Source organism: Notothenia coriiceps, unplaced genomic scaffold (genome assembly GCF_000735185.1).
Source record: "Notothenia coriiceps isolate Sejong01 unplaced genomic scaffold, NC01 NC01_scaffold00011185, whole genome shotgun sequence".
Taxonomy (NCBI): Eukaryota; Metazoa; Chordata; class Actinopteri; order Perciformes; family Nototheniidae; genus Notothenia; species Notothenia coriiceps.
Genome location: NW_011343886.1, coordinates 94,921 through 113,972, shown reverse-complemented (window position 1 = coordinate 113,972; position 19,052 = coordinate 94,921). Strand labels below are relative to the sequence as shown.

The 19,052-nt window shown below is 40.0% G+C and overlaps 2 protein-coding genes across 2 annotated transcripts in view; one reads left to right on the top strand and one right to left on the bottom strand.

The window, feature by feature from the left end:
• Positions 1–971: 971 nt before the first annotated feature.
• LOC104946564 (growth hormone-releasing hormone receptor-like) lies at positions 972–14,318 on the top strand. Its single transcript, XM_010772425.1, is given in 12 exon segments — positions 972–999; positions 1,126–1,217; positions 2,101–2,204; positions 4,786–4,918; positions 5,043–5,196; positions 7,289–7,349; positions 8,430–8,454; positions 8,456–8,503; positions 9,423–9,514; positions 10,893–11,022; positions 12,000–12,041; positions 12,930–14,318. Coding segments are annotated over 12 exon segments (1,011 nt in total). The 3' UTR covers positions 13,032–14,318.
• Positions 13,520–19,052, bottom strand: part of LOC104946563 (vasoactive intestinal polypeptide receptor 2-like) — a 14,355-nt gene continuing 8,822 nt past the window's right edge. Inside the window, exons 2-4 of the mRNA XM_010772424.1 lie at positions 16,413–16,518; positions 15,736–15,843; positions 13,520–13,554 (exon numbers count right to left, since the gene is read on the bottom strand). Coding sequence (XP_010770726.1) covers positions 13,520–13,554; positions 15,736–15,843; positions 16,413–16,518 — 249 coding nt within the window. The remainder of the gene's footprint in view (positions 13,555–15,735; positions 15,844–16,412; positions 16,519–19,052) is intronic.

Genomic DNA, 19,052 nt, shown 5'->3' with positions numbered 1-19,052 from the left:
TCAGGTGCGCCTTATAGTCCGAAAATTACGGTAAGTGCTTTGTTAGTAATTCTATCGCTCGAAGTGGAGTCGAAAGAATTACAAGTTTTCAGTCTGCGCCCGAAGATGTGTAAGCTTTCTGCTGTCCTGATGTCAATGGGGAGCTCATTCCACCATTTTGGAGCCAGGATAGCAAACAGACGTGTTTTTGCTGATGGGAACTTGGGCCCCCCTAAGCAGTGCGGGTGCAGCGAGCTGTTTGGCTGATGCAGAGCGGAGTGCACGTGCTGGGGTGTAGGCCTACGGTTTAACCATGTCCTGGATGTAGGAAGGGCCAGATCCATTCGCAGCATGGTACGCCAGTACCATTGTCTTGAAGTGGATTCTAGCAGTTACTGGAAGCCAGTGAAGGGAGCGGAGGAGCGGCGTGGTGTGGGAACATTTTGGAAGGTTGAAGACCAGACTTAAATAAACTACATGTCAGGCTAAAAGTTGAACCCATATTTGGGTCAAAACAGCCAAATAATCCAATGTAATGTTACAGAGAAAGACTCTGGTCTAGGAGGCTCAGAGAGGACATCAATCCTGTGCTGTCAATCAGCAAAAAATGCATTGTAAAATGTGTTGGTGAGGATATATAACAGTTTCTAAACAACACTTACATGTAGAACCAGTGGTGCTTTCAGCCTACATGCTTAATCTAAATGCTCTTAATGTTTTATTTTATTTTGTAAAGCAAAAGGTGTTGTTAAAGGTGCTATATAAATAAACCTGCCTTGCCAAATGTTGCATTCATGTTATATTGATAGTCAGAAAGATTGTTAACAACAAACAAGGGTTCACCGTCATTGATAAATAGTGCAATTGTGCAGTTCTCGATCAGCAAAAGTGCAAATAGAAACCATTTCACATCATTCTGATAATGTTATGCAACAGTGTAAGACCGAGGGAGGTGTCATTCAGATGAGAGAAAGAAAATGTAGATACCCCAAATGCTGGTTCCTGGCCCTGCTGGAAATGGTTTTGTTACATTACCAGGAAGTTTAAAAACATTTGCTTCCTTCATCTCGACAAGAGGGTGAATATAATCTGAAGGTGATCTCTTTATGGTCGATATCTCTTTGATATCTTGACCTTTCGCCGCAGGTGCAGTGAGCCGTAACTGCACCAGCGGAGGATGGACCAGAGCTTTCCCCCCGTACCACATCGCCTGCAGTGTGGATGATGACATCCCTGAGGTGAGAAATGCCAGGGGCGAAGCAGATAAAGAAGTCCGATCGCAGAATGGGAAATTGAGAGCGTGGGGGTCGAGACAGGAAGAGAAGCAAAAGGAACAAGGAGACAAAACAAGCTGAATTAAAAAAGAAATGTACCGTGTTACAAAAGGTTGTTGTAAAAAAAATTGGACAGTCTGACACACTTTAATTGCCCATATTCCATTTTCTTTTTAGCCTGGTTTGATTTAAATATATATGCTACCTGAGAAAATATATTCTAATTAGATTTTTTTGCAAGGCAGTGATTGAAACAAATGTCACACATCCGGTAATAGCTGAAATTATCCTATTTAAGAGGATTGGGCTTAATCTTGCTGAACAGTGCTTTTGGAGGGTAATCATCAGAAAACTACTTTTGGTGCTTTAGAGAAAGAGCTTTTGTTGTATGTTAAAAAAAATACCTTTTAAGTCTTCCTATCGTGTAAAGTCTCTACTGACAGGTGATGATGTAAGTAGCTTTTTGGAGTCGATTCAATAGACTGATATTCATGTTATATCTCAAAATATGGAGAAAGCGTTCATGTTTTAATGCCACAGACGTCTCGACAATACCTCTAGTTTGTTTATAGGTCAAACCTAAAGATTCCATTAGCAGTTTAGTTGTTTTAAAAGAGAGTTTTCCTGTGATTATTGCATCTACAAATATCCTTATCCGATCAGAACCTCATTCATTTAAATCCAGGAAGCGCTTTTACCAAAACATTTTAAAGCATTTTTTGATCTCTTCAAGCCAAATGAGTCCTAAACTTCTCTGCAATTTAGTGTCTTTTTGAGATATTGCATTTATTTCACTAGGAGTATTATCCTGTTTTATGCTAAATCTTCTCTTTCCGTCTCCTTTCAGACAGAGCAGTCATACTTTGCCACGGTGAAGATGATTTACACCGTGGGCTACAGCATCTCTCTAGCAGTGCTGGCTGTGGCTGTGTTCATCCTGTTGCTCTTCAGGTAAGAACATATTACATTTCAGAAATAAGACTGGTAGACTTCAATTCAGTTCTATCAGCGTGCACATTTTAGATAATGTTAAATATGTTCTTTATTCTCGCGTCCAGGAGAGAAGCTTTAAAATGAGACTAAATGGAGTCTCTGAAAAGATTCAAATGGGATACTTTAATTTAAAAAAAAAGCGCGGTAGTGTTACAGACAGAATATTGTTCCGGCAGAAAACAGCTGTGATCTGGCTCTCATGAGCAAGAGAAGAGAAGGGCGAATCCCCCGTTCGGTGCCGTTATATATCCTCTGCTGGCTCCTCCCCGCCAGCCGGCTCGCCTCGCCTCTAATGTCCGTTGTTGCATTTAAACAGAGGATTGGTACTTTTCACCTTCAACATATGCTTAACACGCCTTTTCTCCTCATATTCTCTTTCATCACTTTTCATGTAACACATTCTAAACGCTGTAATCAATACTCTAAAACATACAGAAAATGCTTCACGGCTGGTTTCCGGTCATTCCGGATGTTGTCACATGCTACTCTCGTCTGTAAACAATAGTGTATTCAAATAAACTGTACTTTCATTTAATATTCAGCATGGTAGTATCTCGACATCTATAGTTGTAGTGTTAAATCAGTAGGTTTCGGTTTTCACCACACCACGTCATTTCGCTACTCAATTCACCTCTTTAGGAAATCGTATATTAGCCACATGCTAAATGCTAACCGTAGATGAAGGATTTTCAGAATAAAAGCTTAACTGCTTGTGCACAAGAATTTCTGCTTTTTCAGTATAAAAGAGCATTTAACTTGACAGTATGTTTAAACTACATTATACCATCAAAACATTGATTTTAAATTTCTAACAATAACCCTTCAGTCCATTTACCACAGAGAGCGAAGCAAAAGCAATCAGAACATTATTATTGTTCGTAAACTAGATAATCCAAGGCACTCTTAGCCAACGTTCTGGGAAAATACCTTTAAAAATGACACTCACTCACTCAGTTAGTGGCCTTACTGTGGGCCCAGCCTTTGGCACATTTAAAAGGTTGTCCAAGTATAGTTTTACACAATAGGATTCATTTGGATTATGCTTGCACTTTCTTGTCAAGGAATAAGAAGAGAAGATTGACACATATTTCTTTACGCTAAAAATGAAGCAAGAGCTAACAGGTGATTAGCTTAGCTTAGCATAATACACTGACATCAGGAGTTAAGAGCTAACTCCCCACAATACAAAAAGTGATTAAACCAATACCTCTACATTTCCCAAAAATGTAATATCCTGTTCAAATGCTACTCCTTCCACATACTTTCAGCTAGAGACTTCATTCGTTGAATTCGTACCCAAACTGTTATGTGAAAACGCAAAGTTGTGTTTACATGGTGCACATTTCTTAGCTACAGTGTAGTTTGCTCCATAGCTTCAGGATTTTATTTTCTTATCTAAATGTTGCCTCAAAAGTATATAAACACATTTCTCAATGTCTGTTGTGAGAAGTAACAAATACAAAAAAATAGGTTAATTTGGATTATGCTTGCACTTTCTTGTCAAGGGTAGGAAGAGAAGAATGAAACCTATTTCTTTACTCTAAAAAATAAGCAAGAGCTAACAGGTGACTAGCTTAGTTTAGCTTAGTTTAGGAGGAAGCAGCTAGCCTGGTGCTCCCCATAGTACAAAAAGTGATTAAACCAATACCTCTAAATTTTCCAAATGTTGTATCCCAGTTTTTTCATTCGTACCAAAACATTTATGTGAAAACGCAAAGTTGTGTTTACATTGTGTACATTTCTTAGCTGCTAGCAATAGTGTAATCTGGTTGGTTCTATAGCTTCAGGTTTTGATTTTCTCAACTAAATGTTGCCTAAAAAGTATATAAACATATTTCTCAAAATGTGTGGAAGAGGGTCGTTTCTGTTGTGAGAAGTCAAAGTAAAAAACTAAAATAACTATAATTAAATCCGTTGACATGGTGTTATGAGGAATAATACCATCATTTCCGTCCATAATCCACCTTTATCTGTGTCATGCTTCTCAGTTTAAATAATTCCTGTTTTGGATTTTGACCCTCGTTGACATGGATCTAACAGCTGCTGTAGTCCACTTAGCAGCTGATTGGCACAAAGTCAAGGGTCTTCTCATCCCACAGAGCCAGGCCAGGCAAAATAACAAAGCGACGAGAAAGCCCTCGTGACATTTTCTGTGTGCAGCTGTGCGGTTTCATAAATCAGTTTTTGGTGTAATCTATTTAAAATCGCGATATCAAAACTTGCATGTCTTTTTGAATTATCAGTTTTTTATTTTGACCTTACACTAGGCCTTTTAAACGGTTTGGTTTTCTTAGGGTCTGAACCTTTATCTCTGAGCTGATATAATGTGTAAACTGCCTCTCAAAACATGCACACCATGGCATATCGAGCTTTTAGTAAGCGTAACAAAGTACTGAAACAATTTGTTGTAAAGCAGAACTTATTTGGACCATTTGGACAACTGATATGCTTATCACAGCATTTGGTGTTGATACTTCTGTGCATCAGACAACACTACCGGACTTCTACTATGTGTCATTCTTACCTGGTATTTCAACAGGAGGCTGCGTTGTGCCAGGAACTTCATTCACATCCAGCTCTTCATGTCATTTATCCTGAAAGCTGTGGCTGTGTTCATAAAGGATGCAACTCTTTTCTCGAGTGAAGACACAAACCACTGCACGCTTTCCACGGTAGGAGAATGAAAAGAGGTTCTTAGTTGCATAAAGAAATTCCCATCTGCAGATTCCCCATTGATCTCATTGCATATCCCTCCTTATGATTCACTCTGTGTCTTCCTTTCTTTCTTTTTTCTAGTTTGCCTGTAAGGCCTCTGTGGTCTTCTGTCACTATTGTGTAATGTCCAATTTCTTCTGGCTCCTGGTGGAGGCGCTTTACCTCAATTCCCTGCTGCTTTCGTCCTTTTATCACAGTCGTCCATGCCTCTGGGGCTTCAGCCTGCTGGGATGGGGTGAGAGAACTTAACATGCAGTTACCTCCACTTATGTTACGCTGACTGAGCGACAAAACTTCCTATAACTTAAAGGTGTCCTATCATGCAACATGCCTTAATGTCCTTTATACATATGTGTCCCCGGTGTGTCAGGGTCTAATCCTTGAAGTGGTTTGGAACATCTTTCAGTTGCTAAGTGGATAAGTTTGGCTAATACTCTTGACTCGATACAAAATAGGTGTCTGTGCAGATTTTAATATTTCTATGATAATAATAGAAATAATAAACTCAGGCTAAATAAGCTTTTTTGCTCCTACACTGAGTTTGGTTTGTTTTTGAGATATCCTAAAAATATGGCATATTTATTTTATACTTGGTCCGTTGTAGAAAAAGTAGAAAACATTTGTAGGTAACGGGTGATTTAAGGGTTTAAAAAAAGTACACCAACAGAAAAAGAAAAAGACTGTTATTTATATTTTACAGATACTTGAGTTGTACATGTATTTCAGCTCAATTCGAGTGACACTTATACAGAAGAAGAGACATGCTAAGATTGGCAATAATAACTGTTGCCTGAATAGTCTTTGTTGGTTTTTGTAAGCAAAACACTGTTTATTCTGTCTATGCAGCTTAGTAGTGTGGGGGAAACTTCTGAAGCAATTGGAAACAGGACTCAGAGAGACACGAGGAGAGCTGGAGCTTTGATGGCAAACACTGATGGTTTATTTGGAGTTACGGCCGGAGAATTGACAAGACAGGTGGTGTGTCACGAGTTGACACAGCGGCTGCCAAACCAATTCTGAAGAACTCTTTCTGCAGCTCGAGGTTTTACTTTGTTCGAGTGTAATAATCAACATTCTTTATCAGTGAGACTAAACAATTATGTACCCTGAATCTAACTAGAGCTCTCGTCCATAGAAAAGAATGTGCGCCAGGGAACCTTGGTCCCTGAACAGTAAACTACCTCATGGCGGCTTGTGCTCTGTCATAGACTGGCAACAACAATGGCCCCAAGCTGCCCCTCCTTAAGAGAGAGCAATACCCAAGGCTGTATAACTATGCCATTGGAAAGGAGACAGTGAGAGGAGAAAACGATTAACTGTGTCGAAGGTTGAATACCAAAGCAAATTATTGCAGGTAGTACATGTTGCGCAGAATACATTTCTGATATTTGTTATCTTAGGAAATATATGTGTTTGTTAATATGTCTATAATTTGATGCTTCAGGCTGTTCTTCTTCTCAGGGTGCAGAAAAAGTCGCATTGCACGATTTGCAGTTTCCAGTTATTTTGGAAACTATTTGCCAATTAAATTCACATGAACAGTTTCTTTATGTTTCAATCGACAAATAATTATCGAGAATTTATTTATAATTTCGCATCTCTAAGTGTTTGACCAATCATCACAAAGCCGGCAAGCTAACCAAGGGTGAAAAGAGCTAATATATCCTCTTGACCTTTCATTATTTCCCAATAATTCTATTTTTTTAAATTTCCAAACATAATGCTAAAATATATCACACTGAGTGACCACTCTCACCAACATCATGGCATGGGGCCTAAGATGACAATTTGAGGCCAAAACAATGTGTTTTTAATTATGCTTCCTCCCCAGAAAGCAGATGACTGATTTAAAATCCATTTTGCAGGACAGTTACATTTGTATTCCAGTCCTGTGATCCAAAAAAGATTCACGTCTGTCTTTAGGGACAACAAGAGGCAGACAGATTTGGTTTTGAACAGCCAGAAACTGCCCTGGCTCGATGGCATCAGCTGTAATTAGGAAACAAACTGAATCAAAGTTTGAACCCCCATGGCAGTCACTACTAATGTATTCGATTGTGTTTGTGGGTTGGATGCTTCTGTCACTAAACTTTCCCTAATTACAATAGAAATATTGCAATTTGTCCTAGTGGTTGCAAGGCAGGGAATAGACATATTGTAGATCTGTAGTGCCAAGAATATTCCCTTTGCTTTGAGTTCTTACTGAATAAATCAATACAGATATTACAAAGGATGTCATTCAACAGACTCACACTCTGGTAACTCTATGAATATGTTTATTGATTGCCTCTCCCTGACATCAGTTTTGCTTCTCTGCTTTTCCAAAGGTGTACCTGTGCTCTTCATCGTCATGTGGATTGGATCCAGGGTGTATTTTGAGGACACAGAGTTCGTATACACTCCCATTTATATCGCCACAAGCACAGTTCAGTCAGACAACTCACGTGTTTCTTTAACATATGTATTAGAAGCAGCCTATAGTTGAGTTTGGCGTCTAGGCTCGGGCCTCATCACTCCACAGATATACATAGCACGATGAGTGATGATTAAAGGAGACATGTCATGGCCATTTCCACTGATCATAATTCCATTGTTGAGGTCTACTAGAATAGATTTATATTGTGCAATTTTCCAAACTCACATTGGTTTCTCAAACAGCATCTCTGTAAACTACGTGTATTCACTGAATTTCACTCTCTGCCTTTAACGGCTCGTTGGAGCTCCAATAGCTCCAGCCCCCACCCTCCCTGTGAGCACAGTGTGCTCTGATTGGTCGGGACGTTGTGGCGCTGAGCTCCGCGGAGGTGTGGTTTCCTTGTTTAGCGATACACAGCGAAACACAGCCAAACTCACCATGAGCACACACAAAGTCACAGCCGAAGTAAAAACAATAATGGGTAATAATATAATATTAATATAATAAAATATTGAGTAAGAAAATAGGTTGGATAAACGCTGTGAAGAATGGGTCTGCAGAGAGAATTTCGCCCAGATCCCCACACTGTCTGTTATCAGCCTGTACCCCAGGGAGGAGAAATAGCAGAGCTGTGTGTGTGTGTTGTGTGTGGTGCGTGTGTGGTGTGGTGTGGTGTGTCTGTGTGTGTGGTGGTGTGTGTGTGTGGTTGTGTGTGTGTGTGTCTGTGTGTGTGTTTCCGTGTGTGTTGTGGTGTGGTGTGTTGTGTGTGTGGTCTGTGTGTGGGTTGTGGTGGTGTGTGTCTGTGTGTGTGTGGTGGTGTGTTATTTTTACAGCACAGCAACTTAACAACAAGTGTTAAAGCATTCAGCCATCGATTTAAGGAGGAAGAAAAAAAACAAACTTACGCGAGGAAATGGTGTAATTTGCCACCAACTTGTAACTCATTACTATTTGTTGCTGGTTATGAAATGATTTATTACCGATTGTACATCACACCTGGGAAATAACTGCAAAGACTCAAGCACGCATTTCATAATGTCCTTTCAAATTAGATGCTGGGGATAATCAACCGAGGAGATCGCCCTATAGGTGGATCATCAAGGGACGTTTGTTGTGGTCTTATAGCGTAAATGCTCACCATTTGTGCCGAACAAACTAAATGAACAGAACTCTTTAACAAGCATGAGACAGATTACAGATTGCATGCAGAATGTTTACTTCACTTTTAGAGATGAGAAAATTGATAGTGGACCTTTTTTTTGTGTCCTCACATCAAATCCCTAACAATTACACACTTGGCTACCCCTATTTGTTATCACAGTATTCCAATAATCCAAACTTGTGGTAATGGAAATCAAACAAGTACCTGTAAGTCTTATTTCATGTAGGCACAGAGCACGTTTAATTTATTCAGCAATTTCCAACAACAAAGCAATTTTTTATTGTAACTGCCTTTTTATAATCAATGCTAATTACCTGTTCATACCTGGAATTTGGAATTATTTTACATTCTTATTGCACAATGTGCTTCCCCTTTTAACTATATAATATTTCTTTCGTCTTATCATTATTGTCCTTTTTGCTGTAACAACGTAGATTTCCCCTTCTGTGGGGAACTCCCGTAAATGTCACATTACCATGTGGGACCTATATTTTGTTAGAACGCTTTATCCAAAGAGGACTTAATATAACATTCAGGTACTCGTGGAGAGAGTGTCCTTGCCCAGGGACACAACGACATGCTGACTGCAGTGGGACTTGAACTTGCTATCCCCTGATTCGAAGTCCATCACACTATCCACTGAGCCACACGCCGCCCCCCTAAGTCCATCCTGGATCTGATTCTGATTAAAGCACTCATTGGAAGTCAAGAATACAACCTTAAAAAGTGAAAACGATTAAGACACATATACAAATACAAGAACTAAAAGTTACAGCGCATTGTAAGATATAACCAGTTATTTGATTTAATAAACGCTAACAGCAAAAATGAATTGTTAAGTGTTCATTTCTTAATTGTTCTCTCCTAACCTTTGAATCAACAGGTTAATTTCCTGCTCCTCATGAACATCATCAGGATCCTGATACAGAAACTGAATCCTCGTCTGATCCACTTCAACAACTCGTCTCAGTACAGGTAATGTTTGTCTGCAGAATCGTTCAGTACCTCCTCCCTCAGTCATTACACCATGTCTCACTTTCATCTTACTGTTGGGTTCAGAATTCCAGAAAAGACAGACAACTTCTAAGTTGAACTATTTATTGTAAAGAGAGCAAAATATATATATGACTTGGCCAAGGACTCATCACGTCTTTGGGAATCACAGGCAGCAAAACTGTAATCTGTAACCACCAAATCCGTCAAGAGCCTCGAACCTCGTGCGTGTATACATTTTTATTACGCAGGGCGTTGCCCGTACATTTTTGATTGGTCAAGACTAGCTGAAGAGATACCGCGGTTTAGACTTGGTTCTCTTTGGTTGGTGCGCAGACTCAGATAGAGTCTCTTGGCAACACGATCCTCCAATCAGCATTCGGCCGGCCTGTGGAAGTCCTTGCACCATCATACTAATTTGTTTTCTCTAACGTTTCTTCAGATATAGCGGGAAACCATAATGTTGCTTCCTAGCTTTGCGGGGGAACGCGGCTCCCATACAGAGTGAAGGCCGGTGCGGTGTGCTGGTCTGACTACCTCTTTGTGTTCCCTCAGTCTCTGCACTCCACCTTGCTACTTTCAATATTGCAAGCTAAACTTTCTTCTGACTATTCCCCTCGTTGGTATCTAACCCATCAGAACCCGGGATTAGTGATTGTTTCTATTTATTCTATAGTCATAGCAATCTCATGAGGACAATAAGCATATCATGTAATAATAAGAATAAGTCTTGTAATGTTATATAAAAGTAGACTCCACATTACACAGAGTTGGATCTCCAATATTCGGCTGTGTTACTTGTTTATCTTGAGCTATTAGGCTTTTTAAGTCTGACGGACACATTTTCAAACAGTTCTCACTCTCTTTGAAACCTTTTTACTGCGACGCTTTGATGTGGGGAGAGATGAAAATTGAGGGAAAACTTTTGATACACCACACTCTGCTATTATTCAGTCAGTCAATACTGCAACTCAAACTAGTCAGTCTGGCCACGTCTACCTTTCCACCTCATTGAATCATAATTTGTAAATGAAACTAATTGGCTGAAAGAGTTCAGGGACACCATGCATATGCAAATTGTATAAATGACGTACCAAAGGCATGGAAATGCATATAAATACTTAATTGAGAGTGATAAATTCCCCATATAAGAACATTAACTGTGCACTCACATTTGTTTGAACGATGCACCTACCTCACCTTTCACCTCATCAACAACACTGTGTGCAGACTGGCAGACACACACGCATCCTCTCCTCTCCTGGCACCTGATGATTAGCGTGTCTGCGTAGAGGATGCTAACCGGACTAGCTTCACCCTCTGCATCTCCCCCCCCCCGTCCCCCCCCTCTGTGCAACAGGCGCCTCACTAAGTCGACCCTCCTCCTCATCCCTTTGTTCGGTACGCACTACATGGTCTTCAATTTTCTGCCTGACTACTTCAATGTCAACCTGCGCCTGTGTATCGAGCTCTGCATGGGATCCTTTCAGGTACACACACCTATAAACATATATCATATAAACACTCAATATGCTGACAGGAAGATATTGTGCCTGCTCAAATACCATGAACACACACACACACACACACACACACACACACACACACACACACACATGCCTTTTAAAGGGCTATATAAATGGAAAACTCTTACAACTCTAAACAATATATTAGATCAATTTTTGACATTATTTATTGAGAATAACGTTAAAGACTCATAGGATTAGTTTTTTTTCTGCACTTGCAGTAAATAAAGTTGAAATTAGAAGTGCTCATTACCAAAATCTGTTGGATAAGGTAATACAACTTAAACTTAAAATGGTTTTTTCTCCCAGACAGCTTATGTAAACCAGACTTCGAGTCTACAGCCATGCTAACTGTGTGGATTTAATGAGCAGCATTATGAACATGCTGACAGTCACGTGCTAACATGCTAACATGCTGACATTTCAGGTAGCCTGTAGTCTTAGCTAATTCACACTTACAGTAAAAGAGCTGGGATTGCCACTACTTTACCAGGTATTTGGTCGTAAAAAAAAAGTTTTAAGTGAAATTCCAGCTGTTAGAGTCAAGGGATCACCAAAGTGATAAAGAAACTCATGCTGGGGTGGTCTTGCATATCTGTTCTAAAGATGAATGATACTAATAATTGTCCCACAAGTATTTCATGTAGGCTAGTAACAAAGGTGCATAATTTGTTCCGACCTAGGCTTTTGGTTATACAGCACAAGAGTTTAACAAGTTAGTCCAATTTAATTCTATATGTTTTCGCTTACAGCTTTTTATTTAGAGTATACATTGCTTATAGTAGCACATTATACATGTATTACAGTCATTATACTGTCTGTATGGCAGAATGTTCCTGACCTTCTGCTCTTTGAAGCTGTCATTTGTCAATCGATATTTAGGCTTTTAATGAATATGGATTATTCCTAAATGTGTATGACTAAAACCATCTCTCTTACAGGGGCTCCTTGTAGCGATCCTCTATTGCTTTCTCAATCAAGAGGTCAGTACAAGCCTCAACACTCTCATGTGTTTGCTATTACATATTCAACAAAGCACGCGGATAATTTACAGCTCTCTGTTGCATAATAAACAAGAGTTAGAGGATGAGTGGGTAAGAGATTTCAGGGCTGAAAAAAACGATATAATTTACGCCTCTCTTTCCCTCATTGCATAAGCAAAGGACCCTGAGAACATATTTATCCAGCAAGTACACAGACACTGTCTCAGTACACAATAACTCATCTGCCTGGTGTATTAGGGCCTCATGGGTAGTACTTGGAAGACACTTAATTATTACACACACTAATGGGTGAGTTAATGGAATCCAAATCTGTATCGTCTGATAGATTCAAGACACCGAGTAAAACAATACAGCTGGGGTTTATTAGTGAAGGGTGTTTTAGGGAAATGTATGATATCTAATGCTTTACATTTCACCTATACCCCAATAACATGGCGAATAAATACCTTAGATGACTTGAGTGGTGAAACGGAAATACATTTTCAAATTGTGTGTGATTTGAAGTTAATGAAATACGTTAATATTTTTGGGAAATTGTCTGGTACTGGTAACCATTGGACAGATAGAGCTGTGTGCTAAGCTAAGCTAAGCTAACCAGCTGCTGCTTACATACAACAGAAATATATGAGAGGGGAATCAATCTTCTTATTACACTTTCTCAACAAAAAAAAAGTAAATGTGTGTCCTTAAACGTCAAACTATTGCTTTTCAGTATATTACATCACAGTATATGCTATGGTTGTTGTTTTTTAAATCATAAACCAATAACACAACTGTTCAAACGCATATACGAGTTGCAACTGCGTCATCTTAAAAGTTTGAAATCCCATCAATATTGCATTTTCTGTCCGTATGTGTGCTTGACAGGTCCAAAAAGAGGTGCAAATGCAGTGGATGAGGTGGCAGGAGCGGAGCTATGGTGTGGTGTCACCGGCTGCTAAATGCAGTCAGATGGACACACCCTTCTGATGGTGATCTTCACCCTCTGCCCACAGCTCCTCTGCTCCTCTGCTCCTTGTGAAGTCCCACAGGATTGCCTTTGTGCATGTCATGTTCTGCAATAGGCTGCACAGTATGCACCATAGTGGTTTAAAGCCATCTCTGTACGTTTATAAACCATTCAAAAGATGACCTTTTTAAAGACTCTGCTCCAGAAAGAAGGATGACATTTTATGACATTATACACACACATTTTAGAACAGATCCTGCCAATTTAATTTCCCTTGAGTCACTGTGTCAGCAACTTCAGACAGTTCACCTTCCAGATTTCCTCGGGCCCCTCTCTGGTTTTATTAAAGAATAAAGATGTGAAGCATAGTGCTTACCCTAATGATGAAGGAATAATCAATTATGTAAACCGTTTCACCGGATATGGGTTTTTAGGAACCAAGAAAAACACTATCTTGTTGAGTGTGGTGGATGTCGTCTCTATAGATGCTAAAGTTAGATACAGTAGATTACATTCCATTTATCACTGTTGCTGTAGCGTAACCTGTTGAAAATGTAATATACACAAATTATGAATCACTCAGTTGACACAAGCTGAAATTAAAATGGGTTATTACTGATGTAATTCAACAGCAGTATAACATCGTACTACATAATTCATATTTGAACTTAGATTGATTATTTTGAGTTGTCTACACACAGGGAGATGAGCTGTAAGTCTATATGTATATATTTATTCACTGAGCAAAATTATTTCTTTGTTTTTATATATTAATGTTTTAATTCAAAGTGCGTACAAATTGATACCTTAATGGCAGCTTAATGAATGGATATCTTAAAGTCTGCTCATGATACACATTAGTGTCAGCTGCTATATGTGTGTGTTTTTTGTTTTTGCTTTTTCAGTGTAACCTGCACCTGTAACCTTTAGATCGTTGACACACTGATGAGAGTTGAGCAGCTTCTCACCTGTTGTGTGGTTTGATGTCATGAACACAATACCATGAACATAAACTTTATCATGGTAATTATTTTTAAGTTATTTTACATCAATGTATATGATGCTGACATTATACAGCGGTTTGTACTGCATACGAAGAACGATACAAATTGAGTGCCATAATTTGTTTACAGATCTATTTTTGTTAGAAATTAAAATGGATGTTTATGCTTTGTATGTGTTATAAGCCACAATACTCTTACAGTGTAGTTTATTTTATGTAAACAAAACATTTGTGTAAAACTGAATGTATAAAGAAGTCAGACCTTTCTCTGTTGTTACATTTGGAAGTTGCTGCTATTCTTGTGCCTCTCTTTGTGATGTTTTATTGCCTTGTGAAATTAACAGGTTTGAAGGAGCTAAAGCATAAATATGTTTACTCTGATTCGTTATGGCTCTCTGCAATCTCAATTTTTTTTAAACATCATCAGCTGGCAGCTGCGAAATGTCAAATCAATTATCTAATCGCTAATCACTGATACTGAAATCATAGTTGATTATTCATGTAGATTTCCTTTCCAAGGATGTCATTCAGAAAAAACAATATGAGAGTATTTAATAAAATTCCAGTTGTGCTTCTTATGGAAAACTTTAATAAATGTTATCATTAAAGCAATGGCAAAACAATTTTCAATGTGTTCTATTTTTAAGAAGCTTACATCTTTATATTGTTTTTATATGTTTCAATACATATTTTAGACAATGTATTTAAAATGATTTACAGTTAAACTAGTACCAGTTGTCTAATTAAAGAGGACTGTTCATTAGTTTTAAACAGTATTACGCTCATTTCAGGTTCATGTTTGTATTTTGTGTCTCTACTGGGACACGTCTCCATGCTTCAATGTTCAAAAAGCTCTTTATTTTTCTCATACTGCCTGTGCTGCAGCACCTCTTTTCACCCTCTGTCTGAAACCAGAGCCCAGTCTGCTCTGATTGGTTAGCTGGCTGGCTCTGTTGTGATTGGTAAACCGATTAGAGATGTCCCGCCCCTTAGCCTATCACGTACAATGTGTTGGAGCGCTAGCCAATAGAAGTAGTAATGATGTCACGAGAGTGTGGGAGAGAATCAGGGATGTTAGCNTATCCAAAGCAACTTACAATAAGTGCATTCGACCAAGAAGATACAAACTTGAAGAAAACAGAATCATATAAGTACATCAGGTTTTATAGAGCTACAACAATGTTGTAGCTCTATAAAACCTGATGTACTTATATGATTCTGTTTTCTTCAAGTTTGTATCTTCTTGGTCGAATGCACTTATTGTAAGTTGCTTTGGATAAAAGCGTCAGCTAAATGCAATGTAAAAGTGATAACCTCTTACTGTTAAAACAATAGTTATCTGGTGATATTGAATCCTTGCTTGTTGTTAACAGGGGAATCTTTCTGTCCACTAGGGCCCCTCACTGAAGACTCTTTTTTAGAAACTGTAACATATATCCTCACCAACAGATAGCGCAAAGGTACTCCTTGTTTGCTCATTTGTAAAACAATTGTATGGGTTTCCCAATCCACATACACTTCCATCGCTGCTAATCTATCTGTTCAGAAAAACTCATTTGATTTCAGTCAACTGTGACATGCCGGTGTAATAAATAAATAGACACGCTTCATGAAATGATCCGGATCGGAAACACTCTTTCGTTAGAGCAACAATGTCCCTTTTTGACTCCCGCTGCTCTCTTCATTATCACATCACTCCCCCCTCCTCCCCCTTTTGTTACCTGTGTTGTTTCTGAAGAGGGAGAAGACGGCAGGACATCCTCTCTCGACGGTTTCCCCCACGGCTGCGTGAGGCCAGCAGGCCACAGCGTCCCAGAATGGCTGACAACCTTTTCATAAAGAAGGTTTAAAACAAAAAGGTTAGTTGGGTGTCTAGCAGGAGGGGGTGCGTGTGGCGCAGTGGATAGAGCCTTGGTGTTGGGATCAGGGGGTCACAGGTTCAAACCCCACTGCAGTCAGCATGTCGCAGTATTGAGTATGTAAGTCGCTTTGGATAAAAGTGTCTAACATGTAATGTAGAAAAGAGAAACTCCTCAAAGAGGCATTTCTATGCGCCTCAATCCGTCATACACTGCCGACACAAAGTTAAAATATATATGGGGAAACCGTGGAGATAAATGGGGTGTATAATGCACGATACCACCAATTACATTTTTCAAAGACATAACATCTGCCTCTTTTTAAATTGTATTAAGACAAGGATGAGGAAGTACTCTAGGTTTCAAAGCGAGACCTTTCACTTGAGATCGATTACAAACATAAATCCTTTTGTAACTAGCCTTAATGGTCTCCTATACAGATGCTTCACAGTGATAGATCACCCAGTGCAGTGGGGACACTGTGACAACTGATGATGATGATGTGGGGGGAGGGGGGAATGGAAATGGAAAACACACACCTTCTGAGCTGGTGTTGCTCTGCTCGGCGATGAACTGAAGGCAGAGACGCTCCTCTCTCTCCAGCTCGAATATGAACTCACATTCAGGGTGAAGGCTCGAGAAAACCTGGAGTCAGGAAGGAAAGAAGCAAGGAAGGAAGGAAGGAATGGAGGAAGGAAGATAGGAAGAATGAAAGAGAAAGAGACAGAGTTGAAGGAAGGAAGGAAATTAAGACGAATGAAAGAAAGAAAGAAAGACAGAATCAAAGGAAGGAAGGAAGGAAAAAGGAATGAAGTAAGAAAGGGTCGAAGGTACAGTATAGGAAGAACAAAGGAAAGAAGGAAAGGCTTGAAAGAAGGACGGAAGAAAGAAAAAAAGAGAGACATAATCAAAGGAAGGAAGGAAAGAAGGACAAATTAAAGAAAGAAAGAGAGAATCAAAGGAAGGAAGGAAGAAAAGGAAGGATAAAGGAATGAAGGAAGAAAGGGTCGAAGGTATAGGAAGAACAAAAGAAAGAAGGAAAGGCTTGAAAGGGAGGAAGGAAGATAGGAAGGAAGGAAGAAAGAATGAAAAAAAGAGAGACAGAATCAAAAGAAAGAATGAAGGAAGGATTAAAGAAAGAGAGACAGAATCAAAGGAAGGAAGGAACAAAGGAAGGATAAAGGAATGAAGGAACAAAGGGTCGAAGGTATAGGAAGAACAAAAGAAAGAAGGAGGAAAGAAAGTAAGGGATGTTCTTTTCGACATTGAATCAGGGTCCACTCAGTCTTTGCCTCCATGAAAATGACATTCCATCTGTAGGTCAAATCATTTTAAATGCAGTGACCCACTTTTCCTTTACAGTGACCTCCTGGCAAAGCTCACCTGTTCCCTCGGTGGCATTAACTAACACGATCCCTCACTTCACTTCACAGAGAGGGGGGGGTGTAGTGAACATGATTTCATCCTATGGACAGAGATGATTGTCCTGGCCTCCGAAAATGGTCTCTCTATCCATTTAGTGCCCGACAGAGATCTTCTGTTACTTGTGTTACTCTGCTCATTCCTCCGGTTCCCGATGCCAAATAAAAACGGAATAATTGTGTTGGCTGAAATTTATCTAAGACTAAAACTAATAAGAATGTCTTGTTTCTTGGAGAGGAGAAGGAAGGAGGTAAGGTGGATGTTGGAGAGTAACGTGCATGGAAGAGGGTGGATGGAGGGAGTCTGCACGAAAAGAGGTTATGCTTATGAAGACTGGTAATCCAATGTTTGGCTGTACCGTAAATGTTGTGCGTGTGTGTGAAAATAAACATGTTTCTCAGTCCGTGATGTTATATTGTTTTCCATAAAAGAGAGGGTCATATACATCACATTCATCTGGCTGCAACTTACAAATTATTTATATAATATTCCAATGAGAGTTAATAGACTCTCCTTGTACTATTATAATTGTATTACTTACATTACATGTTACTTGTTAGATGCTTTTATACAAAGCAACTTACATACTCAATACTGTGGGCAATCCCCACAGGAGCAATCTGGGGTGAAGTGTCTCAGGGACACAACGACATGCTGACTGCAGTGGGGTTTGAACCTGTGCTCCCCTGATCCGAACACCAACGCTCAACCCACTGCACCACACGCCTCACGCCGCCTACTTGCACTATTTTAAATATGTTGTCTGTTTTAGTATGTTCCACAATTGGAGGAGCTTGTGACCTAAGATTTTCATTGAGATATCTACAATGTAGCTACAGTATGTTCAAATGTCAATAAAAGCCTTGAATCTTGAATCTCATATAATAACAACCTTTTGTCTTTAAGGTCAGCTGTTTATGACGTATATGGATGTGTTTGAGCTGCTTCCAAGCCGGATGTTGTTGTTGACAATGAGACCTGTAGATAGGGGAGGGGCTTTCTTTGATCATTGCATTATTTACTAAGGGTATAAAGCACAGTATGGATATGAATGTAAAATGCTTGTGTTTGTCAGAATGGGTCCATCGGTGGTGAAGGGTTTCCAGATGATAGGAAGGCAAAACAAAGGAGTCGAAGTGGCAAAAATGGGGCGAAGCCTGCGAGCTAGTTCAGGCAGTCAACTCGAGCACCAATGATACGTTAACACGTGACGCACCTCGTCCCTCTTACAACCAACCAAACACATTCTCCTAAACATGCCGCTCTATTTAAGCTGCCAGGTCTTCCTGCCTCTGCCTCGCTATGCTGCTGCTGTTTAACTTGCTATTGATGCGTTCATGTTCCTGCTGCTGTGTTTCATGTTGCTGCTGCTCGCCTGCCCCACCACCACCCCAGCTGCACCCCAGCTTCCACCCCAGCTCCACCGCAGCTTCCACCCCAGCTTCCACCCCAGCTTCCACCTCAGCTTCCACCTCAGCTTGCACCTCAGCTTCACCCCAGTTCCACCTCAGCTTCCACCCCAGCTCTGTTCCAGCTTCCACCCCAGCTTCCACCCCAGCTCCGTCCCAGCTCCGTCCCAGCTTCCACCCCAGCTTCCACCCCAGCTCCGTCCCAGCTTCCACCCCAGCTTCCACCTCAGCTTGCACCTCAGCTTCACCCCAGTTCCACCTCAGCTTCCACCCCAGCTTCCACCTCAGCTTGCACCTCAGCTTCACCCCAGTTCCACCTCAGCTTCCACCTCAGCTCTGTTCCAGCTT